The sequence below is a fragment of the Rutilus rutilus genome (assembly GCF_951802725.1).
Source record: "Rutilus rutilus genome assembly, chromosome: 6".
Classification (NCBI taxonomy): domain Eukaryota; kingdom Metazoa; phylum Chordata; class Actinopteri; order Cypriniformes; family Leuciscidae; genus Rutilus; species Rutilus rutilus.
In genome coordinates this window covers 31,105,453-31,126,604 of record NC_140214.1, presented here as the reverse complement: position 1 = coordinate 31,126,604, position 21,152 = coordinate 31,105,453, and the positions used below count along the sequence as shown (strand labels likewise).

General features: G+C 36.6%; 2 protein-coding genes across 3 annotated transcripts; both read left to right on the top strand.

The window, feature by feature from the left end:
• The first annotated feature begins 2,383 nt into the window (after positions 1–2,383).
• slc25a24l (solute carrier family 25 member 24, like) lies at positions 2,384–12,516 on the top strand. Of its 2 annotated transcripts, none has more exons than XM_084412624.1 (10): positions 2,384–2,615; positions 2,747–2,873; positions 4,178–4,265; positions 4,556–4,667; positions 5,174–5,332; positions 8,073–8,210; positions 8,288–8,395; positions 9,672–9,839; positions 10,006–10,144; positions 11,309–12,516. In XM_084412624.1, the coding sequence occupies exons 1-10, from the start codon at positions 2,499–2,501 to the stop codon at positions 11,491–11,493; spliced, it is 1,341 nt and encodes a 446-aa protein (XP_084268750.1). In that variant the 5' UTR covers positions 2,384–2,498; the 3' UTR covers positions 11,494–12,516. The 2 variants fall into 2 exon arrangements, with proteins under 2 accessions (XP_084268750.1, XP_084268749.1); XM_084412623.1 differs by having other exon boundaries at positions 2,384–2,621.
• Positions 12,517–13,380: 864 nt separating this feature from the next.
• Positions 13,381–19,854, top strand: cope (COPI coat complex subunit epsilon). Its single transcript, XM_084410408.1, has 10 exons — positions 13,381–13,573; positions 13,766–13,828; positions 14,060–14,160; positions 14,967–15,119; positions 15,206–15,259; positions 16,133–16,214; positions 16,950–17,105; positions 19,281–19,349; positions 19,484–19,558; positions 19,677–19,854. Exons 1-10 carry the CDS (start codon positions 13,472–13,474, stop codon positions 19,722–19,724), a joined length of 903 nt encoding a protein of 300 aa, XP_084266534.1. The 5' UTR covers positions 13,381–13,471; the 3' UTR covers positions 19,725–19,854.
• The last annotated feature ends 1,298 nt before the right edge of the window (positions 19,855–21,152 follow it).

Sequence of the window (21,152 nt, the reverse complement as noted above, 5' to 3'; positions counted from 1 at the left end):
ATAAAACAAACTTGCTAAACAAAGTTCTCTACATTAGACACACACATAATTCAAAACTAACAGCTCTTGTGTTTCATTTAAAAAACACTGCCATTTAAATGCCACAATCATTTCCCAATCCTCCACCCAATGATCATGTGTGAAAACACTTGTTGGTTGCAAAATCGATCACTTATAGAAATTAAACCTCACCGTTTTCAGAAAGATTTTTTTTTTTTTTTACACTCTTCATTTCTGTTTATAGTGTAAATATACCTAATTTGATCACTTAGAAATCAAAACTCAATGTTTTGAGAAAAAAAAAATCACCCTTGCATTTCTGTTTTTGAATGCACAAGTCAAGTAGCCTATGCCTACTTCTATTTCTATAGCACTTTACAATACAGATTGTTTCAAAGCAGCTTCACAATAGTAACACGTTCAAATTCTGCTGTAAAACAGCTCTAATAAGCCAAAAGTGTCATTATTCAGCTCAAGTCACTTAGGCTATATTTATTCAGATCAGTTCAATAACTATAAAGTTTATCAATTGTGTCCTATTTGTGCACATAGGCCTACATGTACGTGTGACAAACTCCTGTACACTCCACTGCACACTGAACAAGCAATGCCACAAGATAGTAGTGTTTTACATTTATTATGACCGCCGCTAGCTACGCTAGCGAAAGCGGTCATATAGGGATTGTCAAAGTTTTTTTTTTTTTTTTTTTTGTCATCTACTGAATTTTTCGTCAACGATACCAGGGACACCGAAACACCGGGGAACATGAAATTTGGTGAGCATGTAGCCCCACTAGACTTTTACGGAAAAATTTCGTTTGGTCCCCGGGGGCCACTCCCCCCCCCCCCGCGCTGGGCCCCCCCAAACCCCAAAAATGCAGTTTTTCCTAAATAACTACCTGAACCGTGGCACCGAGGATGAAGAAATTTTTATGGTATGTTGGTCTTAAGGGCCCACATCAACCTAGCCCATAATCACTCATTAGTGATTTGCGCCCCTTCCCATAAAAAATGAAAATGCAATATTATTCTGCTTTAATCGCCCCTATCTTCAGTGGAGATGTTCAGAACTGCACCATATTTCATGTGTATGATTAACTTGACATCCTCTGGGGGTATGCTAAGTTTCGTAGAATTTAAATTCATAAAATAAATTCATTTATTTGCACATTTAGTGACTGTACACTCATCGGCCTGTAGATGGTGCTGTTGAGCGAAGGGTTGCTGGTTTAGGATGATACTGTCACACACACACATGCAGGAATACAAACAAACGCTAGCATGCACACACATTGACATCCACACGCACAGACACACACACGCGCACACACATACACAAACACATACACACACACACAGACAGACATGCACATAGCCTACTACTACTTTTTTTAGGTATCAGCCATATACCCGATTTACCAATACCCAATGTGTTATGCTTGGGCAGTATACTAATGAGGTGGGTGGGACATGTTTCATGCCATGTTAGATCACATCCTGAGAGTCTACGCTTTCAGAAAATATATAGTTTATATAATTGAATCAGTTTTCTCTTCATGGTACAGACCAAAATGTATTATGTGTACACTTTCTTCACCTAAATCCATAAAATCCCATTAATTTCAATGGGACATTTACTTAAGTGTTCTAGGTACAGTGGGAATGAGTTTAATTTTGTTTGTTTTTTGTTTAAAAAGCTGTTTGTTGTTACCAATGTAGCATGAAAAAGACTTGCTTGAACACAATAAGTGTTTTTGAAACTCATTTTTATAATACATTATGTAGGGAAAACCACTGTTATGAATGTGACATTTTCACATTATGGATGTTAAGTGTCTAAACTAATGACTTTTGATATAAAACTTAAATAGTAATAGCAAATAATTACAAAACTCTAAATTATCCATGATCCACAGGAATACTCCAGACAGTCTTTTAAAATATACAACTTATATACATAAACACGCAATACAGCCAAATTGCTCCACGTCATTTATTTTTGTGGAAAGCCAGTGCAGGCCTGAGCGGCGGTCATATTTTGTCTAGTTTACATCTGTGTGTAGTTTGGCATTTATGTGGCTAATCATTTGATGGTTTGTGTGCAGAGTTACTGTGCAAAAACACAATAGTTAAAATAGTTTTGAATGAAGTGTTTGCTTTTGCAAGAGATGTGTGACGTTTGGCATCTTGTGTGCGTTATTGTGTGTAGAGAGAAATGAAGCCATAGTTTAGTTTCAGAAAAGAGTGTGTAAGCAATAAAACACTGTAACACACACCGCCGCAGTTCCATCTGCTGGTTAGCCTCGGTACTGCACGACATTTCCCGGTAAGAGGAGGATTAGCCACCGCACTGAACTCCATCCTCGGGCAGAGATACATATGACTCAGCGTTAATGAGCTCAAAATATAATAACTGACCACAAATTAAGTAGTAAGCTTACTTAAAACTATTTCTCATATGAATCGTTATATTTAAATAGCTTTTTGTCTTTTACATCATGGATAGCTTCCGCGGTTTGTTTGATAAACTCGACAGGAATAAAGACGGTTTTATATCTCGTGAGGAGCTGCATAGTGAAATGCGAAGGATAGGTGTGGAACCAGTGTGTGAAAAGGTTCAAGTAAGATTTTCTACTGATATCAATTGCAGAGATCATGTCAAGTAATCATTCTTTTATGCTGCCTATCTGGAGATACAATCATTTTCTGTGTGAACAAATAACAGCCTACAATTCTTTTCGTTCAGGCAATCTTGTCAAATTATGACCAAAACGAGGATGGACGTCTAAGCTATCAGGAATTTCTTATTTACATAATGGACAGAGAGAAGAAATGGAAAATAGATTTCCATGCCCTTGACAGAAATAAATGTGGTAAGTTGTCTGTGACAAATAGCCTATCATTCTTATTTTTTTAACTGAAACAGCTTACAGTAGGCCTACTGTTACAGAACTGGCATTTGTGCAGTGGTGTACAATGTTCTCTCAACTACAAAACAAAGTAGGTTACCAAAACAGTGTAAAAATATATATTTTTAATCATATTATTTTTATATAGCCTATTACAATATACATTTAAATGATATTCTATTTTTGTATTTTGTACATGATGTAACATGATCTGTATTGTCTTAGAACTGCACATTTCAATTTGGATATTACTTTGATAGTCACCTCTGGTAACATCAATCTTACAGTTATATATATATATATATATATATATATATATATATATATATATATATATATATATATATATATATATATATACAATCGCTATAGGACACGTTTCTAAAAATACTTAGGTCACTTTTTCAAATCTCTTTACACAGTTCACCTAACCAACTTTTATATTGGCAAAGCAGTTAATTTCACATTCAAAACGCACTAAATTGATCAAAACACTTAATTTAGGTCTATAATCAAGTCTTTCATTTCAAGTCAATTCTTCCATAACACTCGCAAAGGTTTTCCCCCAGCAAACATTGTCACTCATAAAACAACCTAAAAAAACACGAACAACAGGAGCATTCAATGTTTTCTTTTGTAAAAGATATCTTGGCCAAACAGTTAATCTCACCTCCAAAACTCACTCAGACCAACAAAACACTTCATATATGTCTCAAAATAAGCTTGTTCCACCATAACACTAGCAAAAAAAAAAAAAAAAAAAAAAAACAACCTTTGCCGCTTGTTTATATTGCTTGATAAAATGAGCTAAAGCAACACAATTGCTGTACATTTTGTCCTAACTTAATTTGATTGTGTTCAATCCACTTAAATATATGTAAAATTTAAGTTTACTTAATCCATTTGTTTTGGGATAACATGATTGATTTTCGTTGCATGTAAGTTTAACATTATTGAAAAGAGTATATAAATGTGCAAAAATGTTGGTGGTATTTGTGTTTAATTGAGAAAAGAATTAATGTAAATTGAAAGTTAGTGAATGCATTTTGTGCCAAAGCAATGATGAGTGATCCACAGTTTAGCTCACATAGACTGTGTAAAGAGTTTTGAAAAAGTAACCTAAGTAGGCTATTGAGAAATGTGTCCTAGCGATTGTAAAAAACTGTAATTAGAAACATGCATTTCTGTAAAGCTGCTTTGAAAAAGATATGTATTGTGAAAAGCGCTATACAAATAAATATGAATTGAAAATTCTTTCCTCTGATTAGGGGCAATTGACCTGGAGGATATCATGATTCTGTTTAAGGAGTTAGGTTTGGTCATATCAAAACCCAATGCAAAAAGAATCATTCAAATGTAAGAGACCTGATGCTGCTGCCTTCACATCTGCAATATTTTAATATGATATTTGATATTCATTTCTGTTCCATTGGTAACAATGCCATATAAAATAAATGTCACATCAAGATCACTCCATGCTTTTGTATTATGGTGTCAGATACCTTGTCATCTACCGATTTATGTAAATCTTAAATAGACCTTGTGTTCTGATACAGTTTATATTAAATGCATGAAATCAATTAAATGCTTAGGAATTTGTATTGATTGGATTATTATTATTAACATTAAACTCTGATTGTCATTAGGATGGATGAAGACAACTCTATGACAGTAGACTGGGATGAATTCCTCCAGCACGTCATCATCAACCCAGCAGAAAACATTGGAGAGTTAGTATCTTCCTGGAAACATAACTTGGTAAAAATTCCAGCTTTTAAATACTTATTTCTAAAATATCTTCAAACTTTAAAATAATAATTGACCCAAAAGGGAAATTATCTCATTATTTACTCACCCCAGTGCTAAAGATGTGTTTGACTTTCTTTCTTCTGCGGAACACTTCCATTTCAGCTGAGTAGATCCATCCAGGAATAACAAAAAATCCTAAAAACCTATATACTGTATGAGACATTTGAGACATTGATTATGCCATTGGAGCCATATGAATTACTTTTATACTTTATGTGCTTTTTGGAGCATCAAACTTTTGGTCACCATTCACTTGCATTGTGTGGACCTTGAGAGCTATTATTCTAAAAATCTTTGTGTTCCGCAGAGAAAGTCATACTTTACATAAAGACTATGACATGAGTAAATGAGGGGAAAATGTCATTTTAACTAAACAACTTCTTCAAGATTTTGCACATACACTGTACGTTTAATCTGAACTGTTCATCATCATCAAAAGGATGTTGTCTTTTTAGGTGTTTGATGTAGGAGAGAGTCGCTCATTGTCTATTGAGTTAACCCAGGACGAGACTGACCTGTCAATCTGGGGGAATTTTATACTGGCCGCAGGCTTGGCAGATGCAGTGTCCAGAACTGTGACAGCACCAATTGACCTGTTAAAGACACGACTTCAGGTATTTTTTTGTCAGTCAAAAATTAAGTGTGTTTTTGTTTTTGTCCACACTTGCTGTTAAATTCACTTACATGTATTTAATTAAATCCAAAGAAATTAAAGTATGAGCATTGTTGTCGCTGTATACAACTAAAGATACAACCTTTCGAACCCTTTGGAGGGGGCGGGCATCCCGAGGCCACTACGTTTCCGGGTGGACTTTGAGATATGTGCTTGCCAGAGACCGCTGCGCCCTGAAGCACACGAGGTGGCAGGGTTGGCAGAACGGTCCCCTGAGGACACCGAAGGGAGACGGGCACCGGATAATGAGGTGTTGACCGCTCCACTTCGGGGGGGACTGCCCTCACTGGCCTGAGCACTCGGGCATCAGGACCTCTTCCCCGCAGCCTTCTTGGAGATAATAACGGTCCTCAGATCTGTCTTACCCCTCGAAGACTGCGGCTGAGAGCACCCTCCCTGTCCCCAACCTTTCTGTGGGGGAGCACAGGAGGCTATGCTCTGCTTCTGGGTGGCACGGTGTGAGGAGCTTGTTTTAGAAGTTTTCAGAGACATGAGAGCGACTGGGGAGGAGCTTCTGGAAAGTGGGGACCTCCTAGAACCTCTCGACGACTGAATTTACAGTGTCGCAGAAGCGGCCAGAAGGTGACAGGGGCGCATCCACAAGAACATTTTTGTCCTTCTTTTTAATATTGCTTAGGCTGAGCCACAGATGCCTCTCAGTGGCCACCAGGGCTGCCATAGAGCGGCCGATGGATTTAGCCGTCTCCTTAGCGGCCCTAAGAGATAAATCTGTGGCTCGACCTAGTTCGCAAACTACGTCAGGACCAATTCCCCCGCCCTTGTCCATGTTTCCTAACAACTCAGCTTGGTAGGCCTGACCAGCAGCTGAGTAAGCTTTACCCACTAGCGAAGATGTGGTTCTGACTGGCTTAGTGGGTAATGCCGGGGCCTTTAGGGAAGATACCACCTCGGGGGAGAGATAGCTTGCGAACGTCTCTTCCACTTTTGGCATCTCCCTATAACCTTGCTCTTTATAATTCGATATAGAGGAATAGTTCGATGTTTGTGCACTCTGTGCGAAACAGGTGTGGAGATCGGGAAGAACGGTAGGCCCCGATGTTTAGGTTGTGACCGTGATGGAAGGAAGCGTTCGTCCAGCTTGCTTTTGGAATGAACATCCTGCTTATCTGCTGGCCAGTCAATACTCAGTCTTTCAATTGCTTTTGTTACAACATCAACCAGCTCCTCAAACGCATAAGACTGAGGTGGCGAGTTCTCAGTATCTCTTGCGTCGACACTTATAACATCTAGTTCCTCAGAACTAGATAGTTGCAGTGTCAGTGCATCAATCGGGGCGGAAGGAACTGCAGCGCGTGCTTCCAAACCCTGAGAGAAGGCACTGGACCTATCAGGTGAAGGCAGAGATAAGGCTGGGCCCGTCTCTAAGCACACTGATAGATCCATTTGCGAACCCCATGACTGTGATCGCCGCTGTGCCTCGGCTTTGTGCTTTCAGTCTTTGAACTGGCTCTTAGTGCAGCATGCCATGGGAATTGTCCTAGCCCTCCTCCTTCCCCAGCACCACCTGCCTTTCCTTGCAGCAGCTCGTATCCTATTCCCTGTATTCATGTGCATGTTTCGGCAGTAGCCTTCACTCATGCATCAGCAGCACCGGAGCAGATCTAGTCTGCCAAGACAAAGCTATGTATATTCCATTCTTATCATTAATTTGCTGTTGAGTTCTATTCTGAGAGTTGTCATTGTTAAAATAAAACTGGATTGCTGGGCCACCAAACAGAACCAACAAAGGGATACCCTCACGGGTGAGGGCAATAAATGCTGCTGCTTTATCCATTTTCAGTTGTTTCTTGGTCCGGTCTTCTGTCATAGTTGGTTTCAGCAAGGAAGAGAAGTTGAGGCAGGATCTATATGCAGCAGTCAGTCACTTTATTTAACAATAAACCAAAACAAATAACACACAGGAGCACAGGAGAATACTGGAACGCCGGAGAAACATAACCAAGTAAAAATAAATGAAAATGAAAAAAGAACAACTCAAACTGAGGAATAAATATATACACAGAATAACTAAAGAGCTGGTGGCTCAAAAAAAGGAAGAACAGGAAACACTGATCTAAAAATGAAGGTTACATTTACACAACAATAACGTACTAAAACCATTTTTAAAAAGCTTTGCATACAGGCGATAAGTTGTCAAACGGATCATGTTCACACGGATCTGACTAAAAAACGACTAAAACGCTGTATTCTGCTGCCAGGCCAGTAGGTGGCGATGTCAGTTTGTAAAGAAACACTATGTGCCTATAAACAGAGCACGTAATACACATGCGCATGACGTCATCATTTTCACAAATTCTTGGTATTGTAGTTTACACAGAAACAATAACAGTATCGTTTTCAAAAATTTGCACTTTGAAGCCCGTTTTCACCCAAACTGAACTTTACACAGTGTCGATGTTGCAAAATTGGTCACTTATTAAATAGTCGATTAAGCCATTAAGCAGCTCTACAGAAGACAGTAGTGTCGTCATCCAGCTCAATTCAGTTCAAGATTTGATTCTCATCCAAAAGTGTCAGTGCAGTCAAAGCGATAATGCAGTATATTATACTGAATATTAGTATTTCAGTTAAATTAGGAGTATATACCATATGTTTTATTTGTAAAACTGAGTGTGTGAGATCTAACAGAATAGCCTAACACATTGCAATATACTGGATAGGTTTTTGGATCCAAAGCTGTGTCTCTGGGACTCCGAGAGCTGCAGACTGGAGGTTTTAGATCCTTGTGGCAAGGAAATGCTGTGAATGTTCTTAAAGGAACACCACAATCAACGCTTCAGTGCTTCATCTATGCCCAGGTGAGCACACAAACATGCACAAGCATTCACTCACATGTGCACAGATGTTCAAATATTCTTTGTCACTCTCCCAACAGATGAGGATGTCCACTCTGGGCGAGCGGGACCAACTGTCGGTCCATCAGAGGTTTGGACTGGGCTGTGTGTCAGGGGCTGTGGCACATGCTGTGTTCTACCCCTTAGAGGTATCACAGTGACACAACAGGTTGGAGCTCCTTACTGTTAGGTGTTGTCTGTCAAATATGTAGTTTTTCAGAGAACAATACACCTTGCGTAATTAAAATTTTCTTTCTCCCTTCTTTACTTTCCGGCAAAGACAGGCAAAGCTTTTTTTAGTGTTAATACAACAACATGAAGAGCAAAAGATGCGTATAACTGATTTTTTTTATCTTTGTATTGTATCATTTTCATGCTCCCAAAAAGTATAATGGCAAATGTAATTTTGTCACACAAACTTGTTGCCTTATATAATGGCTAAATGCATAAATAAATGGCTAAATTTCTGCCTCAGATTAAACAAATAAAATTATAACAATTGTCGTAATTGTGGCGAGGGACCCAGGGTTATTATAGCTAACTAAAACTAAAACCATTAAAAAAAAATCAACCTTAACTAAAATGAAATCATAAAGAACTTTAATTTTATTTCAGCTAGGTTCTCATTTTCATTTAGTTTATCTTGATGTATTAAAACAACTAAAACCAAAGCTAAAATAAAAATTATTAAATAATAAAAATGGCAAAAAATATATATATTTAAGACTTAAGACATAAGACATTTCAAAATAAATAAACCATTAGTCTCAATGATACTAAAATATAAAAATGGTAACACTTTACAATAAGGTTTCATTTGTTAACATTAGTTAATGTATTAACTAACACGAACTAAACAAGTTTATAAAAACACATCTGTTCATTGTTTATTCATGTTACTTCACAGTGCATTAACTAATGTTAACAAATGCAACTTTTGATTTGAATAATGTATTAGTAAATGTTGAAATCAACATTAACTAAGATTATTGAAATGCTGTAGAACTATTGTTCATTCTTAGTTCATGTTAACTAATGTAGTTAACTAAGGAAACCTTATTGTAAAGTGTTACTGCTATAATTACAATAAATAAAGTTGCTGTTGCAAGAAATAAAGCCACAATTGCAAAATATGAAGTTACAATATGCCATTTCAACTCACAATTATTAGATATGTGAGGTAAAGTGACATTGTGAGATATATAGTCACAATTATGAAAAAAAGTGTAACTATGAGAAATAGTCCCAATAGTAAGTCGCAACTGTGAATTACAAGAAATAAAGTTGCAATTCATACATACAGTACAAGTACTTTCCATATTAGTCATTTTTCATCAACAATGCAAACTAAGTTGTAGTTAACATTCAGAACTTATTAGAGTAACCCCAGTTATTAACTTTTTTTTTTTTTTTTTTTAACGGCAGGTGCTGAAAGTGAGACTCAATCTCCAGCCTGCCGGCACCTACAACGGAGTACTGGGATGTGCCAAGCTGATTTACCAGAACGAGTCTGTGGCAGCTTTCTACCGAGGGTTCAAACCCAGCATACTCTGCATGATACCTTATGCTGGAGTGGAATGTGCAGTGCATCAGGTATTCGAGAGGAGAGGAGGTATCTGAGTATTCAATCAACAAGAGACAAACTACAACACTGCTTTTACTTTCAGGCAGTGTGGCATGGGCAAGCTGCAACTTTTATTTTCTTCTCACTAAATTTAAAGTCATCAGTCATTAACATGAAACCTTTCTCCTCTTGCAGTCAATTATGAGCTGGGCAAGACAGGATCCAGAGCAAGTCAGCGACTCCAAGCTGTTCCTCTTCAGTTTTGCTGCATTTGCATCGGGACAGGCCACCAGTTACCCACTTGCTGTCATTAGAACACAACAGCAAGCTCAAGGTGAACGTTAATAAGAATTACTTTCATCAACATTTTCCTTTATCAATACAAATCTATTCCAAGGCTTTTAATAATAAATATCTGTGCTGTACAATCTGGCAAATTTGTATCATGCTCATCTTCTGTCTGCATTAACACAGCATCAGAATCCTAGCTAACAGGAAATGTTCTCAGAACTTTGACTAACGTTCTGCTAAGGTCTCTTTCAAAGTTATGAACAGACGTTAATAGAATGTTCGTTAAAAGTTATCTATTGTTCTATTGTTCTCAAAACATTAGTACAAAAAAAATTTATTTATACCTTTCTCATGGAACTTTTTTCTGAAATTAAGTTGGACGTTTGTCTAACATTTTTTATATGTTACTGCTTGTTTCAAAAGTAATGTTCCCATAATGTTGAAGAATGATAAAAAAGGAATGTTCCTTTAAAGGCCCACTGAAGTGCCGTGAAACGCGCAGCATTATTCAATGTGTTGATGTCATTTCCACTGAAACAGGAAGACAGGGCGGGACATATCGAACAGCCCCTCCCCTTTTTAAATAGCCAATAGCGTTCATTCACCCCAATGGAAAGCATATTTACACTGTCTGAATCGTTCCCTATCACCTATATAGTGCACTATACCATTCACCATGTAGAAAATAGTAATTTTGTGTTAACAAGTGACAGATTTTAGCGGCAGCTTCAGCGTCTATTTATAGTGTAAGGGGCGGGGCATTTTAGATTCTAGAGAGCATTTGATTGGACAGAAAATCTGATGAGAAGCTGAGGTGCAGAGTGATGTCATCAAAATCATTGATCCATATTGATGGAAGTAAGAGACTGTAAGTTTTGAACGCTTATATCTTTGTCATTGTTTTGGATCACACTAGCTTATAGATAACCTTAAGGCTACCATATTCATACTAAAAGCCAAAAAACTTCCATTTTGATTTCATGGGAACTTTAACGTTCATAATTATGAAAATAAATAAATAATAATAATTCAGAAATAACATTTTCATAACTTAAATTGGGACATTAGCTAAATGTTCTTATGCAGGATACGTTAATCTCAGACTGTGTGAATGTATCAGTATTTGTCTTGTGAATCTCTTTAGCATTTACTAAATATAGCTGTAATTTGATCACTGTGTTGTTTGTATTTTCTCTCACAATCTCAGCTTTCTGTTCGACCTCACAGAAGACTGCGGATGCTCTTCAAGGACTCGTCGGAATCTATGAGAAAAATGGAGTCCGAGGTTTTTATAATGGAATGGGTGCTAGCTTTGTGAGAGCCGTTCCTTGTGCTTTGCTGAATTACACCCTGACCTCAAAATTTGAGACATTGCTTTCTTCATTGTCCTAATGTAGAATAATGGATTTGAGTCAATGTTTTTTTGATTGTTTTTTATTTATTTGAATTAATTCAGATCACGTACATTTTTGTGTTACCTAATGTTATGGTGATATGAGTATATTGTGTCAGTTTTTGATATCTGAGCCTTTTAACAAGTACACAAGCACCGTATCAGTATTTTGTTCATCCTTGTTGTCATTTGGGTTAATATTTCAAAGTCCGCAACCATATGTTTTTATGTCATGAAATGTTAATCATGTTACCAACCTTCCTGACATCAAAAATCATTATTTGCTTGGTGCTATATGATGTACTTAATTATGACACAGGTGGTAAAGTGAATAAGTGTTTTTTTCTTTATAATTTATATCTAAGCCCTGGACGTCACTAAAGTATTGAGACTCTGTGGAATATGTGCAAATATTAATTTCGCTGTGAGTAAGTTTAACTTGTTGCATTTAGGCTACTGTGCATAAGTTTAAATTGTTGCTTTTCCTTTTTATCTAATTATGTATAAAGAAAATTTTAACTTGCACGAGAAGGGAAATATTCACAGTGTTACAACTGTAATAAAAATCTACAATTGGCAATATTTAAACATCCCCCAAAAAAGTCAATTTTCCTTTTTTTTTCACAAAGAACCAAACTATACAGTTAATTAACTGAAACGAAAGAGTGATGGTTGATGATGGAAGTGGAGTGAGTCTCAATGAGTTTCAATGAGCAAAAAAAAAAAAAAAAAACAAGAATAAGGAGTCGGACTAGCGAAATCCAAACTTGAAATATAATCACATACTTCTGGAGATTTTTAGAAACATTAAATTTGAATTATTTGGACAAAAATTTGTCTTTATAGATAAGATATAGGGGAGTCTGGGGCTAGGCTAGGCTACATCTTAGTATGGTTTTGAGACAAAAGTCCAATTACATAAATTCTGGTTATCTTTTTTTGGGGATGTTTGGTAGCCTACCTTGTCTTAATTTATAGTTTTTTTGTGTGTGTGTGTGACTTCTGTCCTCAAATTAAAATCAACACAATAACCAGTACATTCAGACAAGAGTCAACTACGAGTTTAACTGTGTTAATAACAGTGTTCATACATTTAAAGGGATAGTTCACCCAAAAATGAAAATTCTGTCATTAATTACTCTCAGATTAAATTCGCTCAATTCATATGGATTAGTTTTAATATCTTTTTAAGAACTTTCTGAAGTGACAAAGTGGTAGTTGAGTAGCTGTCATTGAAAGGACAGAAAGCTCTCACATTTCATTAAAAAGATCTTAATTTGTGTTCCGAAGTTTTGGGTTTGGAACGACATGATGTAAATTATGACATAATTAAAAATTTTGTGTGAACTATCCCTTTAAGGTTGGGGCAAGTTGCATACCGTATGTTTTATTGTGATACAAAAGTAGGCCTACATTAAAAATCACTTTTACATTACTTTCCAAAATCCTTTAAAATATCGTAATTTTTAGACAATGAGCACCACTGGGTGGAATTGGCTTTATCCACAAATGTAAACCTATGAAAGTGACCCCCAATTTTTCTCACTTTCAAGAAGACGTTAAGGTCTATAGCCTATATATAAAGCTTTGTCTACCTCCTGTAACAAAAAGACTAGGCTACTAAAACTTTGAATGTACTGGTATGCTCACTTTTTGATGTTTTTGTAGGCTATAATCTTTATTTAATATTATTATGTTATGTTTTGTTTTGTGGGGAGGATTGTATATATATATATATGAATGATCTGTTTAATCAATATTTCCTCATTTATTTTTTTTTTTTTCTCCTTATTTATGTATTTATTATTATGTATTCTGTAAAATTGTGTGTATATATATAAAAGACGGAATAATAGCTGTTTGCCTATTCCTTACGACGCCACAAGAGGACACCGTTACACATTCATCAGCGAAACGAAGCAAACTGTTCTGGTTACGTGGCCATAGTGACGTCGACAGAGTTGACGTTTCACAAACATGGCGTCGCAGCAGAATGAAGTGGATGAGCTGTTCGATGTAAAAAATGCCTTTTACATCGGCAGTTATCAACACTGCATTAACGAAGCCCAAAAAGTAAAGGTGAGTGCTCTGAAAATATTCTCCATGGCACGAAAGCATTTCTTACTGAAACGCTTAACGTTATAGATTCTAGAGTAACGTTATGTCTGTTAGCCTTCGGCTAATAATACATTATAGTTTCTCTATATTCAAACAAGACTGTAATTAACAAATGACAACCAACCACGTGTAAATGTCGTATATTTCTTTTAGACATCAGGGCCAGAAAAGGATGCAGAGAAGAACATTTTCCTGTACAGAGCATATATTGCTCAGGTAAGTTCTGTTTAGCATCAGTCTGTTGTGGTGCTATGTTGGTTTGATGTTGATGAGAATATAAACTAATCGAAGTCGAACACAAACCCATGTTAAAAATAAGATTGATTTGCATTTATATCTTGATATATATGTGTATATATACGTATGTATGTATGTGTGTGTGTATATTCACATATACTTATGTTTTTTACTTATGTAACTAAATGATGATTTGTGTTGTCTTCTCAGAGGAAGTATGGTGTGGTTCTGGATGAAATAAAGCCCAGCGCCTCTGAGGAGATGCAGGCTGTTAGGATGTTTGCCGAGTACCTGTCCGATGTAGGCAAGAGGTTTGTTCAGTACAACTGTGACATTTTTATTTATTGTTTCAAGCTATATATAACAAACAACCTAGATACATGCAGGTTAGCCATTTGGTCTATCAATCAAAGGTATAGGCTAGTTCACCCAAAAATGAAAATTCTATCATTCATTTTCTCACCCTCATGTTGTTCCAAATGCGTAAGCCATTCGTTCATCTTCGGAACACAAATGAAGATCATTTTAATAAAATCTGAGAGCTTTCTGTCCCATTGACAGACTATGCAACTACCACTTTCAAGCCCCAGAAAAGGTAGTAAAGGCATTATTAAAGTAATCGATGTGACTACCGTGGTTTAACCTCAATTTTAAGTGACACAAGTGCTTTGTTTGCGAGAAAAAAAACCCTGCCACTTTATTTACTTACCACGATGCATGGTTGTTGTGATGACGCGAGAGCAGACATTGACGTGAACGTGTGTTGGAGATTGATATTTTTAAAATTAAGTGTTAAATGGTTTTTTTTTCTTTTTTTTTCCGTAAACTAAGCACTTGCATCGCTTGATAAAATTGAGGTTAAAACACTGGAGTCGCATCGATTATTTTAATGATGTCTTTTCTACCCTTCTGGGGCTTGAAAGTGACAAAAAAACTAAAATCTCTCAGATTTCATTTAATAAAAAGATCTTCATTTATGTTCCAAAGATGAACGAAAGACCTGCGTGTTTAGAACGACATGAGGGTGTGTAATTAATGACAGAATATAAATTTTTGGGTGAACTATCCCCAAATGATTAGGCATGAAGTGAACTATACCATACAATGCTTTTCTTAGGGATGCAATAGTGGCCGAACTGGACAAAAAGATGGCTAAGAGTGTTGATGTTTCCAACACCACCTTCCTGCTGATGGCGGCTTCCATCTATCTGCATGAGATGAACACAGATGCTGCGTTACGTACCCTGCACCAGGGGGAGAGTCTGGAGTGGTGAGGCCAGAGTTATCATTAATAGTTTATGAGTGGGATTACAAATGTATAAGTTTGGTCACTGTCTATTTGTATTTCTCTTATAGCATGGCCATGACTGTCCAGGTACTTCTGAAGTTGGACAGAGTTGATATGGCAAGGTATTGTTTGTTTATTCATTCATTCATTTATTTTGGGGTTTATGTGTGCGCCCGCGTGTGAATGCTTAGCTGTTTGCATGTTTTATTCAAAATACCTGCTAAATATTATTTGACAATATATTATGTAGCCTAAGTTCTGACTTTAAACCACAATTATGTACGATTTTTGGATTTAAAATATCCAAAAATCACTAGAACAATGTTATATTTTGTTGACTTACAGTATAACAAATGTTTCCAGCAATGTATTTATCAAATAAATATACTATTTTAACCAGTGTAACATCCCGTATCATTACGTCGCCTGTCAATGATGTCATATCCGGTTTCACTTCCGTAGAAACCATGGAAGATGACATATATTATGTGTGTTATTAGACAGGTGAGCAACTGTTTGGATAACTTTATCGACAGAAAACAAATCATCTTTAAATAGCTCAACACTTTTAGTCTCATTGCCATTTAGCAGCACAAGTCATCCAGCTTTTATTAATATGATACCGATCAGCCACCGATCTAACGCATGTATAATGTTATAACAAAACGTTCAACACACTCAAACATATTTTTAGTATGATTGTTTTGACCAAGTAAAACAGCGCTGTGTTACCCCACAATTTTTATTCGTCAAATAAAGTCACCTGTACGAGTAGTAATTCAGCGAAACTTTAATACATTAGCTCATCCATGAACAGGATTTTGCATTCCATCGACTGTGGAGGTGAAGACGACAACTCCCATGATTCCACGCTCATACATCAAGCTACGCCTTTGATATCGTTTCGAATAAGTGACCTCTAGCGGTGAAAACTTGCATACTGTGCCTTTAATGCCTTTAAATATGTTATTTTCATGGATATGTTGTGTTCACAGAAAGGAGCTAAAGAAGATGCAAGACCAAGATGAAGATGCCACTTTGACTCAGCTTGCTACAGCCTGGGTCAACCTTGCCATGGCGAGTATACAAGTCAATGTGAAATTAAAATAATTGACTTTCTTAATGGGCATTCCTTGGTGCATGTCATCCTAAACAAAAAAAAAGCATCAAAATCATCAAATGTATCCTTTCATCAAAATGTAATAACTTTCCTTGGGTAAAGTTAACTAATTGCCAAATTGAAATTTAAGCATTATTTTAGCTGATTTTATCTATCTAATCTCTAAAATCTATGATTTTCTTTATTTTTCCCACCAGATGGTCTTGCATGCATTGGATTTTTAATAAATTTGCTATATTTTTGTGTAAACATAAATTCATATTTTGTGTAGACAAATGCTGCATCATTTAGAGGTGATTATGAGGTGAACATGGTCTAGTCTAGTACTATAAAAGATGTTTCCTCAAAATATTAAAGTAAATATTATTAAAACAAAACATTGTGCATTCATTTCATTAAAAAAAATGATTACTTATTGTCTTCAATCTGTTTTGACTGCTGAGGTTCAATAGCCTTAATCATGAACAAATACATACATGCATGCTATCCAAATACACCCATTTACTGTACATTTTTGCATTTAGACATATTGTTGTACATTGTTGTAGCGAGCTGAAACATATGAGATGATTTTGTTTTCTTTAAAATCTCTCTGCATGCCTATTGCCTATTCAGTGTTTGCTGGTTTTGCTGAATGATGTTTTTCCTAGTCGACTGGGAATTAAATGTCTTTCTCCTTCTTCTACCAACAGGGGGGAGAGAAACTGCAGGATGCGTTCTACATCTTCCAGGAAATGTCAGACAAGTACTCGCCCACACTGCTGCTGCTGAACGGTCAGGCTGCCAGTCACATGGCTCAGAATAAGTGGGATGAGGCTGAGTCAGTACTACAGGACGCTCTGGACAAAGTAAGAGCCTGGGTTTCAGCACAGCAAATGCCAGGAAGTTTTGTCTCCCAGTGCAAACAAAAGTTTAACTTTGGTCCTGAGAGTTTGCATAGCGAAAATACATTTGACAAGTATAGATTGATTGTTGGTTAGACTTTATTTCCATGGTCCACTTTAGACATTCTACGAACTATAAGTAACTTTGCAACTACATGTCAACTAACTCGAGTATTAGTAGACTGTTAGGTTAGGGTAAGTAGAATATGTTGACATGTAGTTGTAAAGATACTTAGCAGATATTAAGCAGACAGTCTACTAATACTCTAGGGTGTGTTTACACTTGCCATGTTTGGTTCGATTAAAACGAACCCTGGTGCGATTGCTCTGTTAGTGCCGGTTCATTTGAATAAGTGTGAACGCTGCCATCTGAACCCTGGTGGCATCAAACAAGCGGTCTCTGTCCACTTCTAAACAACTCTCGTGCGGTTCGAATGAAATATGAACACAATACGGACCAAAGGCATGTAAATGAACCACAATCAGGACATGATGTCACAAGATGGGACCCTAAAAAGGACAGAATGCTCAAGCAAACCTGTTTTTTCTCATCATTGTCACTGTTGCCCGTCACAGTTCGGTACAAGCATCAAAACCGCGTCTCCTCACAGCAGATCTGTGTTTGTGTGTGTGACGGAGGGATTCCTGCCGCTGTTTTGACTCCTTTACACATTTCACAAGCTCTTCACGAGTTCTCAGCTTGTCAAAATACCATCATATGTGCACATACAACGAGCGCATTTATCCCAGCAAACAGCATTGTTTTGGATGTCCGGTAAGTTACGTCACAAAATAGGCAATACGTCATAAAAGCCGGTTAATTAGGTTGTGAACGTATCCCTATGCTTTTAGTTTCTGTATCTTTAGGTTCAGTGTTAAAATGCCCAAATGAACGCTAAGCAGACCAGGACTACCTTTTTTTTTTTTTTTTTTTTTTTTTGGTCTGGACCAAACGAATCAAGTGAACCGAACTACAAGTGTGGACACACCCTTAGTTGACATGTAGTTGCAAAATTACTTCTAGTTAGAAGAATGTCTAAAGTGGACCATCAAAATAAAGTGATACCAGATTGACTTCTTGGCTGAATTCAAGACAACTTTCATGCTGACCAAACATCCCAAACTCAGACAATACTAGAAATGATATCTTTTTCTGATCTGGGACAATTCTGCTTTATTTTTCCATTAGTCAAGTCCCATTTATTTATATAGTGCTTCATCAATTATAAAACACATTCATTTTCAGCTGTCAAGCAGCTCTACAGAAGATAATACTGTCAGTATTCAAGCTCAATTCATTTCAATGTTGATTCAATTCAGTTCAATAACAGTGTCAATGTTGCAAAGTTACTGTCACGATCCTGCTCAAATTCAAATTGTCTTCTCATCTATTAGTGCAGTTCAATCGATAATATTACTGAATATACATTTTCTTATAAATCCCATTAGTCTCTTATGCTGACCTATACAAGGTTGTAAATTGGATGCCATGGAGGGAAAACAAGCATTTCCGGTTAAAAACTACAATCACTGTATAAGTCCCCCTGTGGTGAATCAAGTTTTTAATTTTGTTTATGTCTATGTGGTGTTTTTAATATGCTTTAAGACAAACCATGGGCAAATTCATCACCATTGCTGAGTATTTTCTCCTTGAAACTGCAATGAAAAAGTCTTAAAAGTGCGGTTTGAAATCGCAGGTGTTTCTTACGTCACACCCTCACCCTTCTTACGTCACAAACTACTTTGAACCAATCACGTGAACGTACGGACAGGCTTCAGCATATCAATAACTATGCTATGCTATAACAATGCTTTGAAGTATGGGAGACTCAATTTTTTATTTGTTGATATGAAAAATCATGTACATTTAGCAATATAGTGGGTGAATTATGTATATGATGATGTCATGATGAACTATATGCATTCCACTGACTTTCTAAGTATTTCAAAGCGTTTCTAAGGATACTGATTTTTAGAAGGCAGCTGTCTGATTCAATAGCAACACATTATTAGCGGTTTGATAATGTAGTCAATCAAAAGGCTAATCATGGCTAATAATTACCGTTACGTGTCCAGATCAGTCAGTGGTCCAGGTTTAACTGCAGAGAAATGTAATGATCTGTCCTTTATCCTCTATAGGACAGCAGCCACCCGGAGACACTCATCAACCTCATTGTGTTGACACAGCATTTGGGCAAACCTCCTGAGGTAAGCTCCATAAATGTAAATGTTAACATGTCGAGATTTTTTTTTTTATTGCGGTCTTCAATGTATCTGAGTTTCATTTTACACCCTTGAGAAAACTAAACACATACTTATATTGTCTTTGTGTTTCTGCACAGGTGACAAATCGATATTTGTCTCAACTGAAAGATGCACACAAATCGCATCCTTTTATTAAGGATTATCTTGCTAAGGTAAGGTTATTTAGTATGTTCTGTTTTACTGTTCAAGATAAATGTATTGTGAGAGCATTATCTAAGTAACTGTGAAAAAGAACTACTAAGTTTAATGTAAACTCAATTGTTTCCACAGGAGAATGAATTTGACAGACTTGCCATGCAATACGCACCCAGCGCCTGAAAGAAGAATGGTTTCTATTTATGTCTCCTACGCTGCAACACAATGTTATTTCTCCTCTTCTTCTTTTCAAACTCATTTTGACACTCTGCAAACATTCCTGTATCATGGTTAAATAAAAATGTTTATCTTACATGGTGATATTTCCTTGTTGAATATTCATGTTGTGTTAAAAAAAAAGAACTTTATAACACATCAGTTCACTATTGATTGCCTGTTCATAGAAAGGGTATATATAAATATGGGGTAAAAATTTTTTGGTACAGTACAGCCGTGGCCAAAAGTATTAAAATAATTTTCGCAAAGTTTGCTGCTTCAGTATTATTATACATTCTTTTTTTCACGTTTCTGTGGTATACTGGAAAAAACAATAAGCATTTCATACATTTTAAAGGCTTTTGTTGGCAAAAATATTCAATATATATGCAAATAGAGTCAATATTTACAGTGATGACCCTTGTTCATAACACATACAGTGTTGACTTCCTCCTTCAGAATCAGATATCAGATTCTGGAACAAATCCTGGCTGATGGCAATCCATTGACTTGCTTGTCAACTCGCCTATTGAGGATTGATGACAGGCTCTGTTGCCTGGCCACAGATTCAACATTTTAATGTAATGATCTCAAAGCCACTTCATTATGATTCTTGGCTTGTGACATGGTGCTCCATCATGCTGGAAAATGCACGGGTCATGACCAAAGTGCTCCTGGATTGTTGGGAGGACGTTTTGACACCATTCTTTATTCCTGGGAGTGTTTTTGGGCCGAATTGTGAGAGAGCCACTCCTTTGGATGAAAGGCAACCCCACACACGGATGGTCTCAGGATGCTTCACTGTTGGCACGACACAGGGCTCATGGTAGTGTTAACCTTCTTTTTTTTCTCTGGACAATCAGTTTTCCAGATGTCCCAAACAGTCGGAAGGGGGCTTCATCATAGAAACTAACTGTAAACAATATGCAAACCTTAACAATATGCAAAATAAGTGTGACCTTATTTGTAGGCAGAACAGAAAGTGTTATAGGACACAATGCTGACTCAGTTTATCACAATGAGGAGGAAATAACATCTTGCCTTTTTTTTTTTTTTTTTTTTCTAATTTTTAAAGGAAAATGTCTCGTATTACAATTTTGTCCAATGTAATCGGATTCCAAAACAGCGAGTTGCCCAAAAATAATTTCCTCTGTTTTGCTGACGTCCAAGTCTGTTTTAGACCTCATTCATCACTGATGAAACAAACAATAGTGGTGTCATCAGTAAATGTGATGATGTGGTTGCTGAAGTGGAGACACAGTCATAGGTGAATAGTGAGAAGCTATTATTTAGAGCTGAGGCAGCAGCTCTGTGCAGTGCAGGTGCTCTGGAAAAAAAATGACCATCTTTTTAGTATTTAGGACTTTTTATAGTAGTTATTATATTTCAGTGAAT

Bases quoted from the DNA above. Each gene is read 5' to 3' on its own strand.
- slc25a24l (XM_084412623.1), top strand. From the start codon at position 2,499: ATGGATAGCTTCCGCGGTTTGTTTGATAAACTCGACAGGAATAAAGAC. The intron at 4,266-4,555 runs GTAAGAGACCTG...GATTGTCATTAG, and splicing joins GCAAAAAGAATCATTCAAAT to GATGGATGAAGACAACTCTA. The intron at 8,396-9,671 runs GTATCACAGTGA...TTTTAACGGCAG, and splicing joins CTGTGTTCTACCCCTTAGAG to GTGCTGAAAGTGAGACTCAA.
- cope (XM_084410408.1), top strand. From the start codon at position 13,472: ATGGCGTCGCAGCAGAATGAAGTGGATGAGCTGTTCGATGTAAAAAAT. The intron at 15,260-16,132 runs GTATTGTTTGTT...TTGTGTTCACAG, and splicing joins GACAGAGTTGATATGGCAAG to AAAGGAGCTAAAGAAGATGC. The intron at 19,559-19,676 runs GTAAGGTTATTT...TTGTTTCCACAG, and splicing joins TTAAGGATTATCTTGCTAAG to GAGAATGAATTTGACAGACT.